General features: G+C 49.0%; 2 protein-coding genes across 2 annotated transcripts; one reads left to right on the top strand and one right to left on the bottom strand.

Annotated features, from left to right (window-relative positions):
- The first annotated feature begins 391 nt into the window (after positions 1-391).
- On the top strand, positions 392-4,814 carry LOC123452340 (cationic amino acid transporter 2, vacuolar-like). Its single transcript, XM_045128978.1, has 13 exons — positions 392-740; positions 1,630-1,831; positions 1,930-2,014; positions 2,109-2,249; positions 2,344-2,462; positions 2,536-2,632; positions 2,727-2,899; positions 2,986-3,211; positions 3,352-3,604; positions 3,707-3,815; positions 3,902-4,014; positions 4,113-4,188; positions 4,297-4,814. The coding sequence occupies exons 1-13, from the start codon at positions 596-598 to the stop codon at positions 4,457-4,459; spliced, it is 1,902 nt and encodes a 633-aa protein (XP_044984913.1). The 5' UTR covers positions 392-595; the 3' UTR covers positions 4,460-4,814.
- LOC123452341 lies at positions 4,810-7,806 on the bottom strand. Its single transcript, XM_045128980.1, has 9 exons — positions 7,603-7,806; positions 7,283-7,486; positions 7,001-7,139; positions 6,293-6,363; positions 6,065-6,113; positions 5,859-5,932; positions 5,691-5,761; positions 5,295-5,391; positions 4,810-5,191 (listed from the first exon to the last, which is right to left on the bottom strand). The coding sequence occupies exons 1-9, from the start codon at positions 7,724-7,726 to the stop codon at positions 5,085-5,087; spliced, it is 936 nt and encodes a 311-aa protein (XP_044984915.1). The 5' UTR covers positions 7,727-7,806; the 3' UTR covers positions 4,810-5,084.
- Positions 7,807-14,709: the final 6,903 nt, after the last annotated feature.

A 14,709-nucleotide genomic window follows, 5' to 3' on the forward strand; every position in this document is an offset into this window, starting at 1 on the left:
ACAAACGGAACAAACTGAACGAATCTATACTCTAAAGTATGTCTATATACATCCGCACGTAGTCCTCTAGTGAAATCTCTAAAAAGACTTATACTCATTCTGTCTTAAAATAATTATCTCAACTTTATATTAACTGTAATACAAAGTTGTACTAAGCTAAGACACTTATTTCGAGACGGAGGGAGTATTTAGGAATGGAGGAAGTAGTCCGTAGTAAAAAGACAAATATTTAAAAACAAAGGGCGTAGTACCAAACTTTATTCCATAAATACATATATTCCGTGCCACGTACGTACATATACACAGAGCATACTACTGCTCCTACAGTTTCTAGATAGATTTTAATCCCCTCAAGAAATAAAAATGATGTTTTTGTTTAATCTTTTGGACTGAGACAGCGGCACGCCTGCCGATAAAAGCCAAGGAAAGCCGGCTCCTTTGCGCCCTGCTAATCCTGCCCGTAAACACACTCTTCTCCCTCCTCCTCCTCCTCCTCCCAAGAATCCCCGCCGCTCAAGCAAAGGTCAAAGGGCACAGGCCGGCCGGCGCTACGCCTTCCTCCGTGCCGCGGGGGGGCTCCTCGTCCGTGCCGGCGATGGGGGTCGACGAGGCTGCGCCGGGCGGCGGCGGCGGGATCCGGGTGCTGCTGCGGCGGAAGCAGGTGGACTCCGACCGGGCCCGCGCCGCCGGCGGGCAGCTGCTCGCCAAGGAGCTCTCCATCACGCAGCTCATCGCCATCGGTGCGCGCTCACCACCGCCCCTTTCTTTCTCTCTCCCTCCTCTCTCCTCGGACTCCCCGTGAGCGATCTTTGTCTTCGTTGATTGATTGGTTACCCCGCCCGCCTTATCGGTCCATCCTCCGCCTTCAAACATGGCTCAAGGAGCAAGGCTTTCGCGCCTCGGGATTTTCCGGACCTTCCATCAGCTCTGCAACAGTGAAACTACTCTCTTGGTCTCTTCTGCGGTTCAGTCGGATTGGCGGATTGTTGGTTCTGCGGCGCGATTTCCTGCAGAGTTCTTTACATGTTGGATTCCCCTCCCGTCACACGCTCGCACGGCCGCCAAATCCAATATACTACTCCGTTATTAGGTCCTGTATGTATATAATCCCCAACACAAACCAGAGCACGGTAAATTCCATTGCTGCAGACTGCAGAAGCTTCCGTTGAAGAGCAGCAAACGCATCACATGGTTTGAGGATGGATTTAATTACTTGCACGCGGTCTGAGATCTCATTAGGAATGTTCTGATTGGGCAATGGACTGTAAAGATGCAGATTCAATCCATTTGCAGTACTAGTATACTAGTACAGTAGAGTACTTTCCATGGAAGGTTGAGAGGTGTACCTCAAGTTCAGGCCTGTGCCGTGCCTACTACTCTTGTGCTTGTTTTGGTTGTTGCCGTGTCAGTGCTGGTAGGGTCTAGGGTGGGTGACCGGGTGGGTCCTCCCTCAGGATTCCAGTCCCCAAATCTTGCTACCTTGGTGATGTATACTCTGTTTGATGTACAAGATTGGTTGCATGCTTATGGAATGCAGAGTGTTCTTAACACCTTGCAGAGTCTATGTTCTGTGTTGCACTTTCATGTTATGAAAGTAGTGCTCATGGAGCATTCTGTGTCATCTTTCAGGCGTCGGCTCGACGGTTGGAGCCGGGGTGTACGTCCTCGTGGGGACGGTTGCCAGGGAGCACTCTGGCCCGGCGCTGACGCTCTCGTTTCTTATTGCCGGGATAGCGGCCGCGCTTTCGGCTTTCTGTTACGCGGAGCTTGCTAGCCGCTGCCCTTCCGCGGGAAGCGCCTACCACTACTCGTACATCTGCGTCGGCGAAGGGTAATTTGCTGATACGTTGAGATGCACCATTGTTCATGAGGTGCCGTGTTCCAATGATCGGATGTTCTCACACTTTCTTTGACATTCTGTTTACCTAGAGTTGCATGGTTGATCGGCTGGGCTTTGATACTGGAGTATACGATTGGCGGATCAGCCGTTGCCCGCGGCATATCACCCAATCTAGTAAGTGGGGGTTTCCCCTGTTTCTGCACTGCAGCATGTTGGTTAGTAGTTTCACCTTCCATATCTCTCTAACATACTCTGTGTATGCTTTCAGGCATTATTTTTCGGAGGACCAAATAGTCTGCCATGGATTCTGGCACGCCATGAGCTCCCATGGTTAGATGTTGTTGTTGATCCTTGTGCTGCTGCCTTGGTTTTCCTTGTCACTGCCCTGTTGTGCGTCGGGATAAAAGAGGTTAAGGGCTTCTACAGTTCAGAAACACATTTCATGATCCTATTTCAAGAAGTACAGCTTTCGATGTTTACTCTTTTGGTTTTCTTTGTAACAGAGTACATTCGTGCAAGGAATTGTGACTGTCCTGAACTGCTGCGTGATGCTATTTGTTATCATAGCTGGCAGTTACATCGGCTTCCAAACAGGATGGGTCGGCTACAAGGTGTCTGGCGGGTAATGTAAAAGCTGCTTCGTAATTAGTTTTCTCTAGTTGACAAATAGTGTGCTTACCCACTTTTCTCTCCAGATTTCTGCCATATGGGGTGAATGGAATGCTTGCTGGCTCAGCAACCGTTTTCTTTGCCTACATAGGCTTTGATTCAGTTGCTAGCACTGCTGAAGAGGTAACCTATTGTCCGAATTTACTTGGCACCTCTTACGCCCACTGTATCGTTATCATTGTTAAGCATCCTTCCATCTAAACTTCCATTCCTGCAGGTGAAGAACCCGCAGCGGGATCTGCCGCTTGGAATAGCCACGTCGTTGTCGATTTGCTGTTCCTTGTACATGCTGGTTTCAGTTGTTATTGTTGGTCTGGTGCCATACTTTGCCATGGACCCAGATACCCCTATTTCATCCGCCTTCGCAAGGCATGGGATGCAGTGGGCGATGTAAGGACTCCTTTCAACACTGCTTCCATTTCGCCATACGTCATTGTGGTTCTTGCTGAGGCTTTACCGCGCTATCTTGTTTTTAGGTACCTTGTAACATCTGGTGCTGTTCTCGCTCTCTGCTCAACCTTGATGGGATCACTTCTGCCACAGCCAAGGATATTGATGGCCATGGCGAGAGATGGGCTGTTGCCATCCTTCTTCTCTGATGTTAGCGAAAAGACACAAGTTCCTGTCAAGAGCACAATCGTAACTGGCATCTGTGCGGCTTCTCTGGCTTTCTTCATGGATGTTTCGCAACTGGCAGGAATGGTAAAGGATCTAGGAACCATTAAATAGTTGTTATTTGAGAAACTTCATGAAGCCTTCGGACAACATTTTAGGCAGTTAAGAATTTTTCGAGTACTAAAGATCAGTGCTTATAGAGCTAAACGAGTTAAGTTTGGTTGCAGGTCAGTGTAGGCACGCTCCTCGCATTCACCATAGTCGCCGTCTCCATCTTGATCCTCAGATATGTTCCTCCGGATGAGGTACCGCTGCCATCTTCTCTGCAAGCGTCGTTCCGTTTGAGCCAAGAATGTGATGAGGAAAAGGTGGGGAGTCCTCTTGGAGATGGGAACCATGAACAGGGGACGTCTGAGATAAAGGATGTGATTGTAGTAGAATCAATCGATGACCCTCTTATTGAGAAGCAGCTATACGCAAGTATGCCCGGAGAACTAGATTTGACTTGGTCTACTCTACATTTCTGAGTATGTGCATTTTACTTATTAAGCTGGCTAACCGGTTTCTTTGTAAATCCGTCAGATAAATTGGATGAGTTAAAGCGGCGCAAAACAGCTGCTCGCAGCATAGCATCTGTATGTGTGGGGGTTCTAATCCTGACGGCTTCGGCTTCTGTATCGTTCCTGCCATTGTAAGTATGGAATGGGCATATCTTGTTATGACAATGAACATGTCTAATGAAAATACTGACCAATCTTAACACGCATTTCACGTCAGCCTGGTGAGGTGCTTTGCCTGCGTCTTCGGTGGCCTGGTCCTTCTAGCCGGTCTCGGTGTGCTCTCCTGGATCGACCAAGACGATGGAAGGCACTCATTTGGTCATTCTGGAGGTACTTGCATGCACCCGGCATTTTTATGCGTCTCTCTACACTTTTAGACTACTGGTAATTTGACATCGCAGCCTCATTTCTGCTCCAACCCCCTGCAGGATTCATCTGCCCATTCGTTCCACTGCTGCCGGTGATGTGCATTCTCATAAACACATATTTGCTCATAAATCTAGGGTGAGTACCTGACACGATGATCTCACTCGCTGATAAGCTTACTTGCCAACAAAATGTTCGGAAAGGAAGCATGTGTCTGAACATTGCCAACCTATGTATGTTCTTCAGGGGTGGTACGTGGATGCGGGTCGGGGTATGGCTGGTGATGGGGGTCTTCGTGTACATTTTCTACGGACGGACCCACAGCTCGCTGACGGACGTCGTGTACGTCTCCCTGGCTCAGGCAAACGAGATATACGGGTCTCCGTCTTCATCAGGGTTTGTGGCCTAGAGAGGTTATATATATGATCTTGAGTCCATTTCACGGAGACCTCGAGCACCCTGATTGGGGGGATCTTCCCCCGCTGTTGCTGCTGCATCATGCATGGCAAGCCACGACAAGGGGTCTGAAGAATTCGACAAATTCTGAAGCTGTATACATTGTAATTTGTAGATATATCATCATCATATATATGTGCCTCGTTGGAGGATTGTAAATAGTTAATATGTATAAATAGAAGTGTAAGACTTGCAATGTGTGCAGCATTGCGAGGGCTGATTCATTTGCGTACACAATGTACCGGAGTCATTAAAACTTGAGAGATCTTGGCTGGCATGACATTGCAGCAGGAAGCAATTCTCGATCATAGCCATTCTTCAGTTTGCCATGCTTGATGTGATATTGTGATTCTACACTTCTTTGAGTGTACAGCAACAATCAAACCAAACTTCTTCACCAGATTAACTACATTATAACACACCATTCTGAAAATACTCAAATCCAAGCCACTGCCTTTGAAAAGAACAAGTTATGCACCAGACTAACTACGTCGCAACACATTATTATATAAAGAACATTATGGTGGTAATATCAACTATATCCCCTTCTGTTGCCCCAGGTTTTCTGAAAAGATCGTCTAGGAGTCGTTCTTGTGTAGGTTGTAGAAGATCGAGCCATCGATCGTCTCCATGGCAAGCTGATTCAACCGCAGAAGGATCAACAAGTAGGATCTTCCTTTGCGCCCTACAAGAACAAGGGCGTGAAAGGAAACGTCAATGGGATTTGTCTAGTGTAAAAGCATTTGAAATTTCTGCAGGCAGGGAACAGCAAGTATAAGATAACATACCCAAGCCAATTGACCCAACATCATCCTGATTCAACCTTCCCTGAGCCTTATCACCGGCAAAGTATGCATTTAGTTTTGAAACGGCGTCATGCAATTCCTGTTAAAGAGATCAGTCGCAAAAAAGGTAAGCATTGCAGTAGACTGCTTTGAGGTGGCATAACTAAGATAACAACACTATCATCATGACACCACTACAATGCAGAGACCAAGACAAAAAAAAAGTTTATGGCAAGAGGCATGAAAATATATTGCACGATTTCTCCCTTCTAGTAATTAATTCCTGTAACATCCCTGAATTACACGGACTCTGCTGTAACTTGTAACCACTACAAAATAGACAAAGTGCAAAATGTAGTATGAGAAGCATTCCCGAATAATTTAAGACAGAGCTCATACCTCCCATGATGCGAGGGACTTCATGTAAGGAGGAAGTTTATCGTACTCCTCCTTTGACGCTCTTATCATTCCTTGGAAAGCATGGCATTCACGGATTCAACAGAAATGTCAGTCATAAATATCAAGCATTTAATATATCTTTTAAAGTAAAAATTATACGGTGCTGACCATCTTGCTCATCTGTTTCATTTTGGGGAGGTGTTGGTTCTTCAGCTTTCTCCAAAATCTCTTGGTGATCAACACTAAACAGTATAAACTCATAGGTAATTTTCAAGGAAGATAATAAGTAAAGAACTGTGGTGAACAAAAGAAGAAGAGCCTGAAAAGGAAATGGCAATAGATATCTCATAGATGTCTGTATTTCGTTGAGTTACCTTCCTGGTTTTCTGTCAGGCATCTTTGGGCTTGCAGAAAAATCAATATCTGCGACATCTGAACAAATCAGTATCTCTATTTGGCTTAGGACTTTCAGTAAAAAATACTAATATGTGTACTGCATCTAAACAGATGATTTAGGACAGAGTAGCTAGACAAGCATCATAAATCCCAAGATTAATAAACATCGGCGACATCCAAACAGATGTGTTGCAGGTGTTCCGTACCTTGAGAGGACAGAGTAGCTAGACAAGCATCAGAAATCCCAAAATTCTTTAGTGACATCGAATCCTCAAATCTTACATGCGGTCAAGAAAGCACAATACTCTGTATCTCAATTGCACAGACCACTAGCAGAAACACAAAAGAATGATTTGATGCTGAATAGTGCAATGGAGTACAATGGATCTCCTGGCATCAGGGCCATCTGTACCCGATTGACACCAAGCTAACTCAATCAAAATAAAGAAGGATTGCCTACTATGTTTCCAAAAAAAGCAGAATCCCGTTATTTATTAAAGATCAAGGTTCAGACTTGGTGCATTCAGAATATTGTAAGCTTATCCAGCATAACGAGTCCCCAACAACCCAATACCAGTCATAATCGCCAATGTTTGCTGGTCCCAAATGATGGTATGACAACATGAGGCATTTAGCAGGTAAAATTAGTAGTAAAGGTTAAGAGCTAAAAATAGAATTGGGCAGAATAATATGGCTGAACTCCTAGTGCTCAAATCTTCAAATTCTGAGTTTTCAACTACAACGAACGTTCAACGTGCACACAAACACTGACAACGCTACAATGATGCAAGTCCTTGCAATTGGCCGACTAGGCGCAAACTGATATCTCCAATTTTGGAGCCGATGCATCGCAACACCCAACACAATAAAAAAAATTGTATTTCTCTGAAAATGACTTGGTAATGGAAGGATACAGCGCGTCGTCGTCGTCGTCGTCGAAGCGCTTCCGAGCAGACCTCAGCACTGAACTTGACCCTCCGAAGCCCCCATTCCCGGGGACCTCAAGCTCCCCAGTGTCCCTGCCCTCCTCCTCTTCCACCTCGTCCTCCACCTCTGCACCGGCAAGGCAACAAGAGGAACCCCATGACCCTCAGCAAAACAAGAGGAACACTGCAGGGCAGAGGTTCAGAGTGACACCACCAGAGTGGGTTCCTGCCTGAAGTTGGGTGGGTACAGGAACGCGGGATGGGACTCACCGGGGGCGACGTAGCCGTAGGAGACGAGGCGGAACTCGATGGCGTCGGCGTGGCGGGAGACGATGTTGAGCGCCTCGCAGCAGTGGCCGAGGAGCTCCTCGACGGAGACGGTGCCGAAGGCCAGGGACTCGAGGTGCTCCAGGTCGGCGCCCGCGGCCTCCACCCGCCGGTCCAGCCCCTGCAGGAACGCGTTCGTCGCCGACTCTGCGAGGGAACCCACGCGCGCACGTCCTCCGTGAGCAGGCGGGAAGGAAGGAAGGAAGGAAGCGGCTAGCTGGCGAAACCCTAGCGGGGGGACGGGGGGGTCAGATGCGGTTTACCGAGGGGGATGGCGCGGCGGGAGAGGGCGTCGGAGAGCGCGCGGGAGTGGGAGTCGGCGTGGGTGAGCACCTCGGAGAGGGAGCCGCACATCGCCGAGATCAATGCGTCCATCCTGCGCTGCATCGCGGCGGCGGCGGGTCGCCGGAGCTGGGGCGGGAGGAGGGGGGGAGTTGGGGAATGGTTCCTCTCTTTCTGCGTCGGGTTCGAATTTTCAGTGCGGGCGGCGGGGAAATGAAATGGGTTGGTCGTTTCATTTTCCTTTTCTGCCTCTTTGTCACAGCCATAGTTTAAAAAATCGAACCGGAAAGGTAGTCGGTTCAAGTTTCTATTGACCGTACCGCCCATTCATCAGTTCGATTGTCGGTTTTTAAGATAAAAAATAATAAATGTTGAGTAATATATGTGATAATATAGTGTGAAACAATGATCAAATAAAACTATTTTGATGGAGTGAACAATAAAGTAGCATAACCGAGTTGGTTATACGGTCGTGGGGAGGCCTCGCGTGTTGCTCACACGACGTGGGATTGAATCTCACTTCTTTCAGTTTCTATTAAAATATTTTCCTGGTTTTACCCGGGTTTTCACTGGTGTTGCAGAAAACTGGCCGGTTTGACCGGTTTTCTTCAGTCCCATTGCAGAACGGTCTTATTAGCTTAAAGACCAGATGAGGTTGTCGGTTCCGGTTTTTTTCTGTTCAACCACCAGTCTGGTCCAGTTTTTTAAACTAGGGTTAGAGCAACTCCAACGGGTCAATCTAAATAGACATCGGTTTTGTTCGTTTTTTTAACCGTTTGGGTCGGCTCACCGTCCGGCGTCCGCCTTATTTTAGATTTAAGTCGGTACTGCACCCAAGCACCGACCCTGGCCGTCCTATTTAAACAAATATCACTTTTTTGCATTGCTTTTGCATTCAAACATATAGTCAAATAACATAAGTTTCAACCGAATAAAATAGCATAGTTTTACAAGCCGAATAAAGGTAAAAATGTGTCACATAGTTTTGCAAGCTGAATAAAGAAGATACATCTATTGGTTGCCAACATGAGCCTACATATGCTCAACTAAATAATTTTATAGTTACGCGTGAGTTTCCCAATCACGCATGCCACGATGAAATTGGGTGCACTGTTCAAACGTTGCCGCTCCTCCATGCCCAGACACAACATTCTCACCCTGAAACTAAAATCCTTGATCGTACAGACGTTCCGAGCGCTCATCTTCTACGATCATATTGTGCATGATCACACAAGCAATCATCACCTCCCACAGTTTCTGCATGCTCCAGGTATTAGCAGGATACCGAATGATGCCCCATCGAGATTGCAAAACACCAAAGGCACGCTCGACATCCTTCCTAGCACTCTCTTGCTCTTGAGCAAATCTTTTCCTCTTCTCTCCGACAGGGTTGGGGATTGTCTTGACAATAGTGGTCTAATGAGGATACATACCGTCACCCAGGTATTATCCTTTGTCGTAATTATGGTCGTTGATAGTAAAGTTCATCGGTGGGTTGTTGCCTTCGGCAAGCCTAGCAAACACCAGCAAGCGCTGAAGCACGTTGATATCATTGTGTGATCCAGCCATACCGAAGAAAGAGTGCCAGATCCAGAGATCTTGAGACGCCGCGACTTCTAGTATGACAGTGCAAAACCTGACATGGCCCGTATACTGCCCTTGCCAAGCAGAAGGAACTTCTTATACTCCCAGTGCATGTAGTCTATGCTGCCAAGCATCCATGAGAAGCCCCTGCTGGCATTCATCGCCAACAAGAGTGTTGTATCTTCAGGAGTCGGCTCTCTCAAGTACTCAGGGCCAAACACAGCTATAACAACCTTGCAGAACTTATACAGGGACTCTAGGCATGTAGACTCTCTCATACATACGTACTCGTCAATGAGATCACCGGGCACTCCGTATGCAAGCATTCGATGGCGACAATGCATTTCTGATAAGAGGAGAAACCAATCTTTCCAACGGCATTCTCATTGCATTCGAAATAGTCATCGTAGCCGACCACCCCCTCTCTAATACGGTTGAAAAGATGCTTACTCATACGGAAACGACGGCAGAATTTCTGATGTTTGAACAACAAAGTTGTTGTATCAAAGTAGTCCTTCCAAAGAAGGAGATGCCCTCTCTCTCGGTTGCGATTCAACGCCGGAAGGTGGCCCGGAATGGAGCCACGGAACAACATCCGCTGGCTATTGAGGTGGTGATGGACCAACACGGCAACCAATATCTCCTCCTCATCATTGGACGACGAATCGTCGGAGTCAGAAAGGAAATTGTGAAAAAATAACTCGTCGGCGGAGTCCATTTTGTACCTTGGCAAACTGTCGAACAGCTTGCGGGTGCCGACGAAGGAGATGGTCGGTGAAGGGAGTCGCGACACGCATGAACCAGCTAGCTGCCCTGCCGGCGTCCGACGAGCGGATCGGCGTCCAACAAGCGGATCGGCGTCCGACAAGCATGCCGGTGAGGATCTGGCCGGGGAAGCGAGGCGGCTTCTTGGTCGCGGTCGGCGTCCGCGACGAAGAGGGCGAGGGTTGCTGTTGGATGGGGGGAGGCCAATGTGCCACTGACCAGCGGGCCCGGGGGGAGGAGAAGGCGAGCGCACGCGCGTCCGTCTCGTGTGTGCGCAGACGCAAATCCGGCTCAAAAATGGGCCAGGAATGGGTCGTCTGCGGACGAAAAGTGAACGCTCGTCCGTTTGGGTCGACACCTTGGGCTGACTTTTGTGTTCGTGCCGACCCAAACGGACGCGAGCGGACGAAATGGGTCGCCCCGTTGGAGTTGCTTTTAAGAGTATCTCCATCCGTTTGGTCCCAGCATGTTCGATGAAGTACTTTGTATGTGTGCGCTATATCCGGCCATGGGCCGGGCCGGGCTTGGACCAGGCCCTAAAAAGCCCACGACAGAAAATTGAGGCCCAGGCCCTGCCATCGAGCCTACTTTGAAGCCCAAGCCCGACCCATTTGTTGAAAAGCCCGTTGGGCTTAGGGCCATGGGTCGGGCCTATTCTTAAAATCCCAATATGTCAAGCCCAAGTCCGGCCCGGCCTTGCTGGTGGGCTCAAAACTCAGGCCCAAGCCCGGTCCACGGGCAAGCCCATAGGGCCTAGGACCTGGATTTTTGGGGCCGGACCTGGGCGGGTCGGCCGGGCCGGGTCGGAGATGCCCACGTATAGTCTGCACTGACGCTTTTTGATCAAGTTTTCTGCAGCGTCCCCAGGTTTCGGCTCCCAACGCATAAAACATTTAAATTGTCTTTTTCACTAAAAAACAACCCAAACGCTATGTCATGCGCGCAATTCAACATCTCTGAGCAGCCACACACGAGCTATCCATCTCAGCTGATGGCCGCGACACACGGCGGACAGTTCTGAATCGAGAGAAGAGAGGATTTTTGTCGCTTCCAAAATTGGGGAACACAAACCATCTTTGCTTCCTTCTTTAACACACACCATATGATAGAATTCCCCTCCCCCTCATCCCCTCGCGTCGCTCCCGCGAGGGACAGAGGGGATAACCCTAGCCACCAGTGTGCGTCCCTCTCCCTTCCCTCCCTTCCCTCCCTGCCGCCTCTTCGCGCCGCTGGGAAAAGCCCGGTGGGTGCTGGCGGCAACGGGGCCCTTTCTCTTCTCGCTCATGGGAGCTTCGCGCGGGCGGGCGCTCCCTGGCGGCGGTGCGCGCGGATCCACAGGCGTGGCGGCGCTCGGTTGTGCTCAGTGTCGGTGTTGCGGAGCGGCAGGCCAATCGTGGAGTGCCGGACGCGGGTGGCACCGGGTGGATGCGTGGCCGGGGTGGCGGCGGCGACTTCAGCTGGATCTGCCCCACTGGCGGTGCGAGCTGTGGCGGCTGTGTTTGAGACGGGCCTGGCAGCCGATGGACAACTGCATTAACGAACTTTGCGCATTAAGTTGCGAGCCCCACCCAAAGTGTAAAATCAAAGCAACGGACAACTGCATTAACGAACTTTGCGTAAGGTAAACAATCCTTGCAACCGTGGTCACAAGCACCGTTGTCTTCTCCCTGGTGGCAACAACACATCCCCTAGTCTCATGTTTCTGTCACTCAAGCTACACATCAGGGGGCATGAACCCAGAATCATGCATAACGCTCCCTCTTGGAGTTACAATCTACTATTCGGCCAAAGCAATAAAAAGCAACGGAGAACATGCATGAATTACTCAAAAACATAATATAAAAGGAGAACCAAATATTTAACTCATCACAATCTGAACATAATCTCATAATCCATCGGATCCCAGCCAACCAAGCATAGCAACAGCAGGTAAATTACATAGATGCCTTGATCATGTAGGGCAGCTCACAATGGCTAAGCATTGAAGCACAAGATTGGAGAGAAGACATGACATAGCTACGGGTCATGAACTCATGGTCCAAGGAGGACTAGTCACGTCACGTCGGGGAAGCATCCATGATGGTGGAGAAGCTCCTGAAGGTCAATCCTCCTTCCGGCAGGGTGGCGGGAAGAGGTCTTCTCGCGCTCCCAACCTCGGAAGCGTTGCGGCAGCAGAACGATGGAGAAACTCGCGATTCTGGATCTTATGATAGGGTTTTCTATCGTAGAGGTAAATATAGGTCGAAGGAGGGCACCAGAGGGGGTGGACCCCACCGAGGCGGTCTGGTGGCGCGACCAGGAGGTGGCCCGTGCAGGGTGGCTGTCTGGGCGAGCCCTAGCTCCCCTCTAGGCCCACTTGATGCCTCGTGAAGCTTCCCTCACGCTGATTTTTATATATTTTCTCGGAATTTTTGGGGCTTTGTAAATTCGGGTAGAAGTCCCTGCAAAAAAGACATCAGCAGACAGAAACTGGCACTGGGTGCACTGAGTTAGTAGGTTAGTCCAAATATGTGTAAGAAGGTATAAAGGTGTAGCAAAACATATAACAATGTCACCCAAAAGAGCATGGAACAAATAGAAATTATAGATACGTTTGGGATGTATCAGTGTCACAACGGTGGTACCGGTCAGGGAGATGGCTCCTTTGGAGGCCCTCTTTGGCCGCGGGGTGCGGTTGATCCTACGGTCCTCGCCGACGGACAGGTGGCTGCCCCTTCTTGTGTGGATCTGGCCGGAGGCCGTGGCAAGGCGTCAGGGGCGATGCAGGAGAGGCTGTTGGAGGGACGGGCAGACCAACCGCTCGTCATTGGTGCAGGGGCTCCAGTCTGGACAAGCTCCGCTCCCCTCCCCTCTTCCAAGCCTGGCCTCCTGGCTACAGATCAATGCTGCGGGGTGAGACAACCACCGGTGGTTCTGTTGATGCTTGGGTCCCACCGGTCAGCTCAAAATCGACACCTTTGATGGTCTCCAGAGTATCTAGAAGCAGGGCGATGACCCTGGTGGTGGGAGCTGCTGGCTCGTGGGCGGAGCTTGCGGCTCGGGTGCTGACAGGCTCGTTGTCATGGCCGCATGGGCAGCATGGAGGCAGGCCTTCGACGATCTACGGTGGTGGTGCGACCGGCGATCTCCTGTCGTGTCATACCATAGGCGGAGGCGGAGGATCACTAGTAGAAAACGGGCCTTTGGCCTGGACCATTTAGTCCCGGAGTGCCTCTGGGCCGGGATTAAAGGCCCGGCCACGTCGCCCCAATTCTCAATGCCTCCCTCGAGGCTTTAGTCCCGGGCCGTAAGGAGCCTTTAGTCCCGGTTCGTGTCCCAAACCGAGACTAAAGGGCTACGCGGCGGGCGGTGGTGGTGGCAACCGTTCGTATCCCCCTTTAGTCCCGGTTGGTGGCTCAACCCGGGACTAAAGGCCTAACACGTGGCATGCCGTGGTTGTGGCGGCGGTTGGTATACCTCTTTAGTCCCGGTTGGTGGCTCAACCCGGGACTAAAGGACTAACACGTGGCTGCCGTAGTGGGGCGACCGTTGGCATACCTCTTTAGTCCCGGTTGGTGGTTGAACCCGGGACTAAAAGCCTAACACGTGGCATGCCGTAGTGGTTGCAACTGTTTGGTATACCTCTTTAGTCCCGGTTGGTGGCTCAACCCGGGATTAATGGCCCAAACGGTTTGCATCCCGCGTCGTTTCGGGCGATGAAAAGCACGAACCGAAGCGTACAGTCGCCATTTCTCTGTTCTTCTCTCTCGCGTCGCCCTCTCTGTTCTTCTTCTCTCTCGCGTCGCCCTCTCTGTTCTTCTCCTCTCTTCTTCCCTTCTCTTCTTCCACCATGCCAACTATCTTTCGTGAGGTGGTCGCGCATGGCGCGACGAAGCTCCTTGTCATGTACACGAACCTGAGCACGGAGGTGCCGTTTTTCCTTCAACAGTTGAAGGAACGATGGTTTAACCACGCACCGGATCATGAGAAGTTCTTCGGGCTTGATCTGGAGTACACGGCCGATCAACGTGGTGTCGCCGTCATCCAAATATGCTTCGCAACCCATGTCTTGATCTACCAATGGGCGAAGTAAGTTTTGAGACTTTCTTTGATCCAAGATAATCCCTCCCCTAGGGTCACTACTCCCACGTTCACATGGATTTTGTGTATTTGTGTATCTGATTAAGTAGCGTAGTAGATTTTGTGTATTTGTACATTTGATTTAGTAGTGTAGTATGTGTGGAATACATTTTATTTAGTAGTGTAGTACATTTGATTTAGTACTGGAATACATTTGATTTAGTAGTGGAATACATTTGATTTAATAGTGTAGTACATTTGATTTTGTGTATTTGTACATTTGATTTAGTAGTGTAGTACATCTGATTTAGTAGTGTAGTATGTGTGGAGTACATTTGATTTATTTGTGTTCATTTATAATTCACATTGGATCGAATTTTGTCAATCCGATAAGACTTAGTTTGTAGTTTGGATTTACTAGTTAACAAGCTTTCTTTTGTTTGCATATTATGCATAATGTCCATAATCTATCATAGTGAATTCCACGTATAAGTTTATTTGTTTCTATCATAGTTGGTTCCCTTCAAATAGTTGTAGTGAAACATGTTTCCTTATTGCAGCAGTAGGTTCATAATCTATCTCTAGGTTCCATTGCATATGTGCTATATGAATCCTAAAGATAAGTTTCTCTTTAGTTGTAGTGAAACATGTTTCCTTATTGCAGCAGTATGTAACATTTG

Source organism: Hordeum vulgare, chromosome 5H, assembly GCF_904849725.1.
Source record: "Hordeum vulgare subsp. vulgare chromosome 5H, MorexV3_pseudomolecules_assembly, whole genome shotgun sequence".
Taxonomy (NCBI): Eukaryota; Viridiplantae; Streptophyta; class Magnoliopsida; order Poales; family Poaceae; genus Hordeum; species Hordeum vulgare.

What these genes read in the sequence shown, in the direction of transcription:
- LOC123452340 (XM_045128978.1), top strand. Translation starts at nt 596, where the DNA reads ATGGGGGTCGACGAGGCTGCGCCGGGCGGCGGCGGCGGGATCCGGGTG. An exon ending in CACGCAGCTCATCGCCATCG is followed by an intron (nt 741 to 1,629) that starts GTGCGCGCTCAC and finishes GTCATCTTTCAG; the next exon opens with GCGTCGGCTCGACGGTTGGA. An exon ending in CTCATTTGGTCATTCTGGAG is followed by an intron (nt 4,015 to 4,112) that starts GTACTTGCATGC and finishes AACCCCCTGCAG; the next exon opens with GATTCATCTGCCCATTCGTT.
- LOC123452341 (XM_045128980.1), bottom strand. Translation starts at nt 7,726, where the DNA reads ATGCAGCGCAGGATGGACGCATTGATCTCGGCGATGTGCGGCTCCCTC. An exon ending in CCGCCGCGCCATCCCCCTCG is followed by an intron (nt 7,487 to 7,602) that starts GTAAACCGCATC and finishes GTTCCCTCGCAG; the next exon opens with AGTCGGCGACGAACGCGTTC. An exon ending in AGTCCCTCGCATCATGGGAG is followed by an intron (nt 5,392 to 5,690) that starts GTATGAGCTCTG and finishes TCTCTTTAACAG; the next exon opens with GAATTGCATGACGCCGTTTC.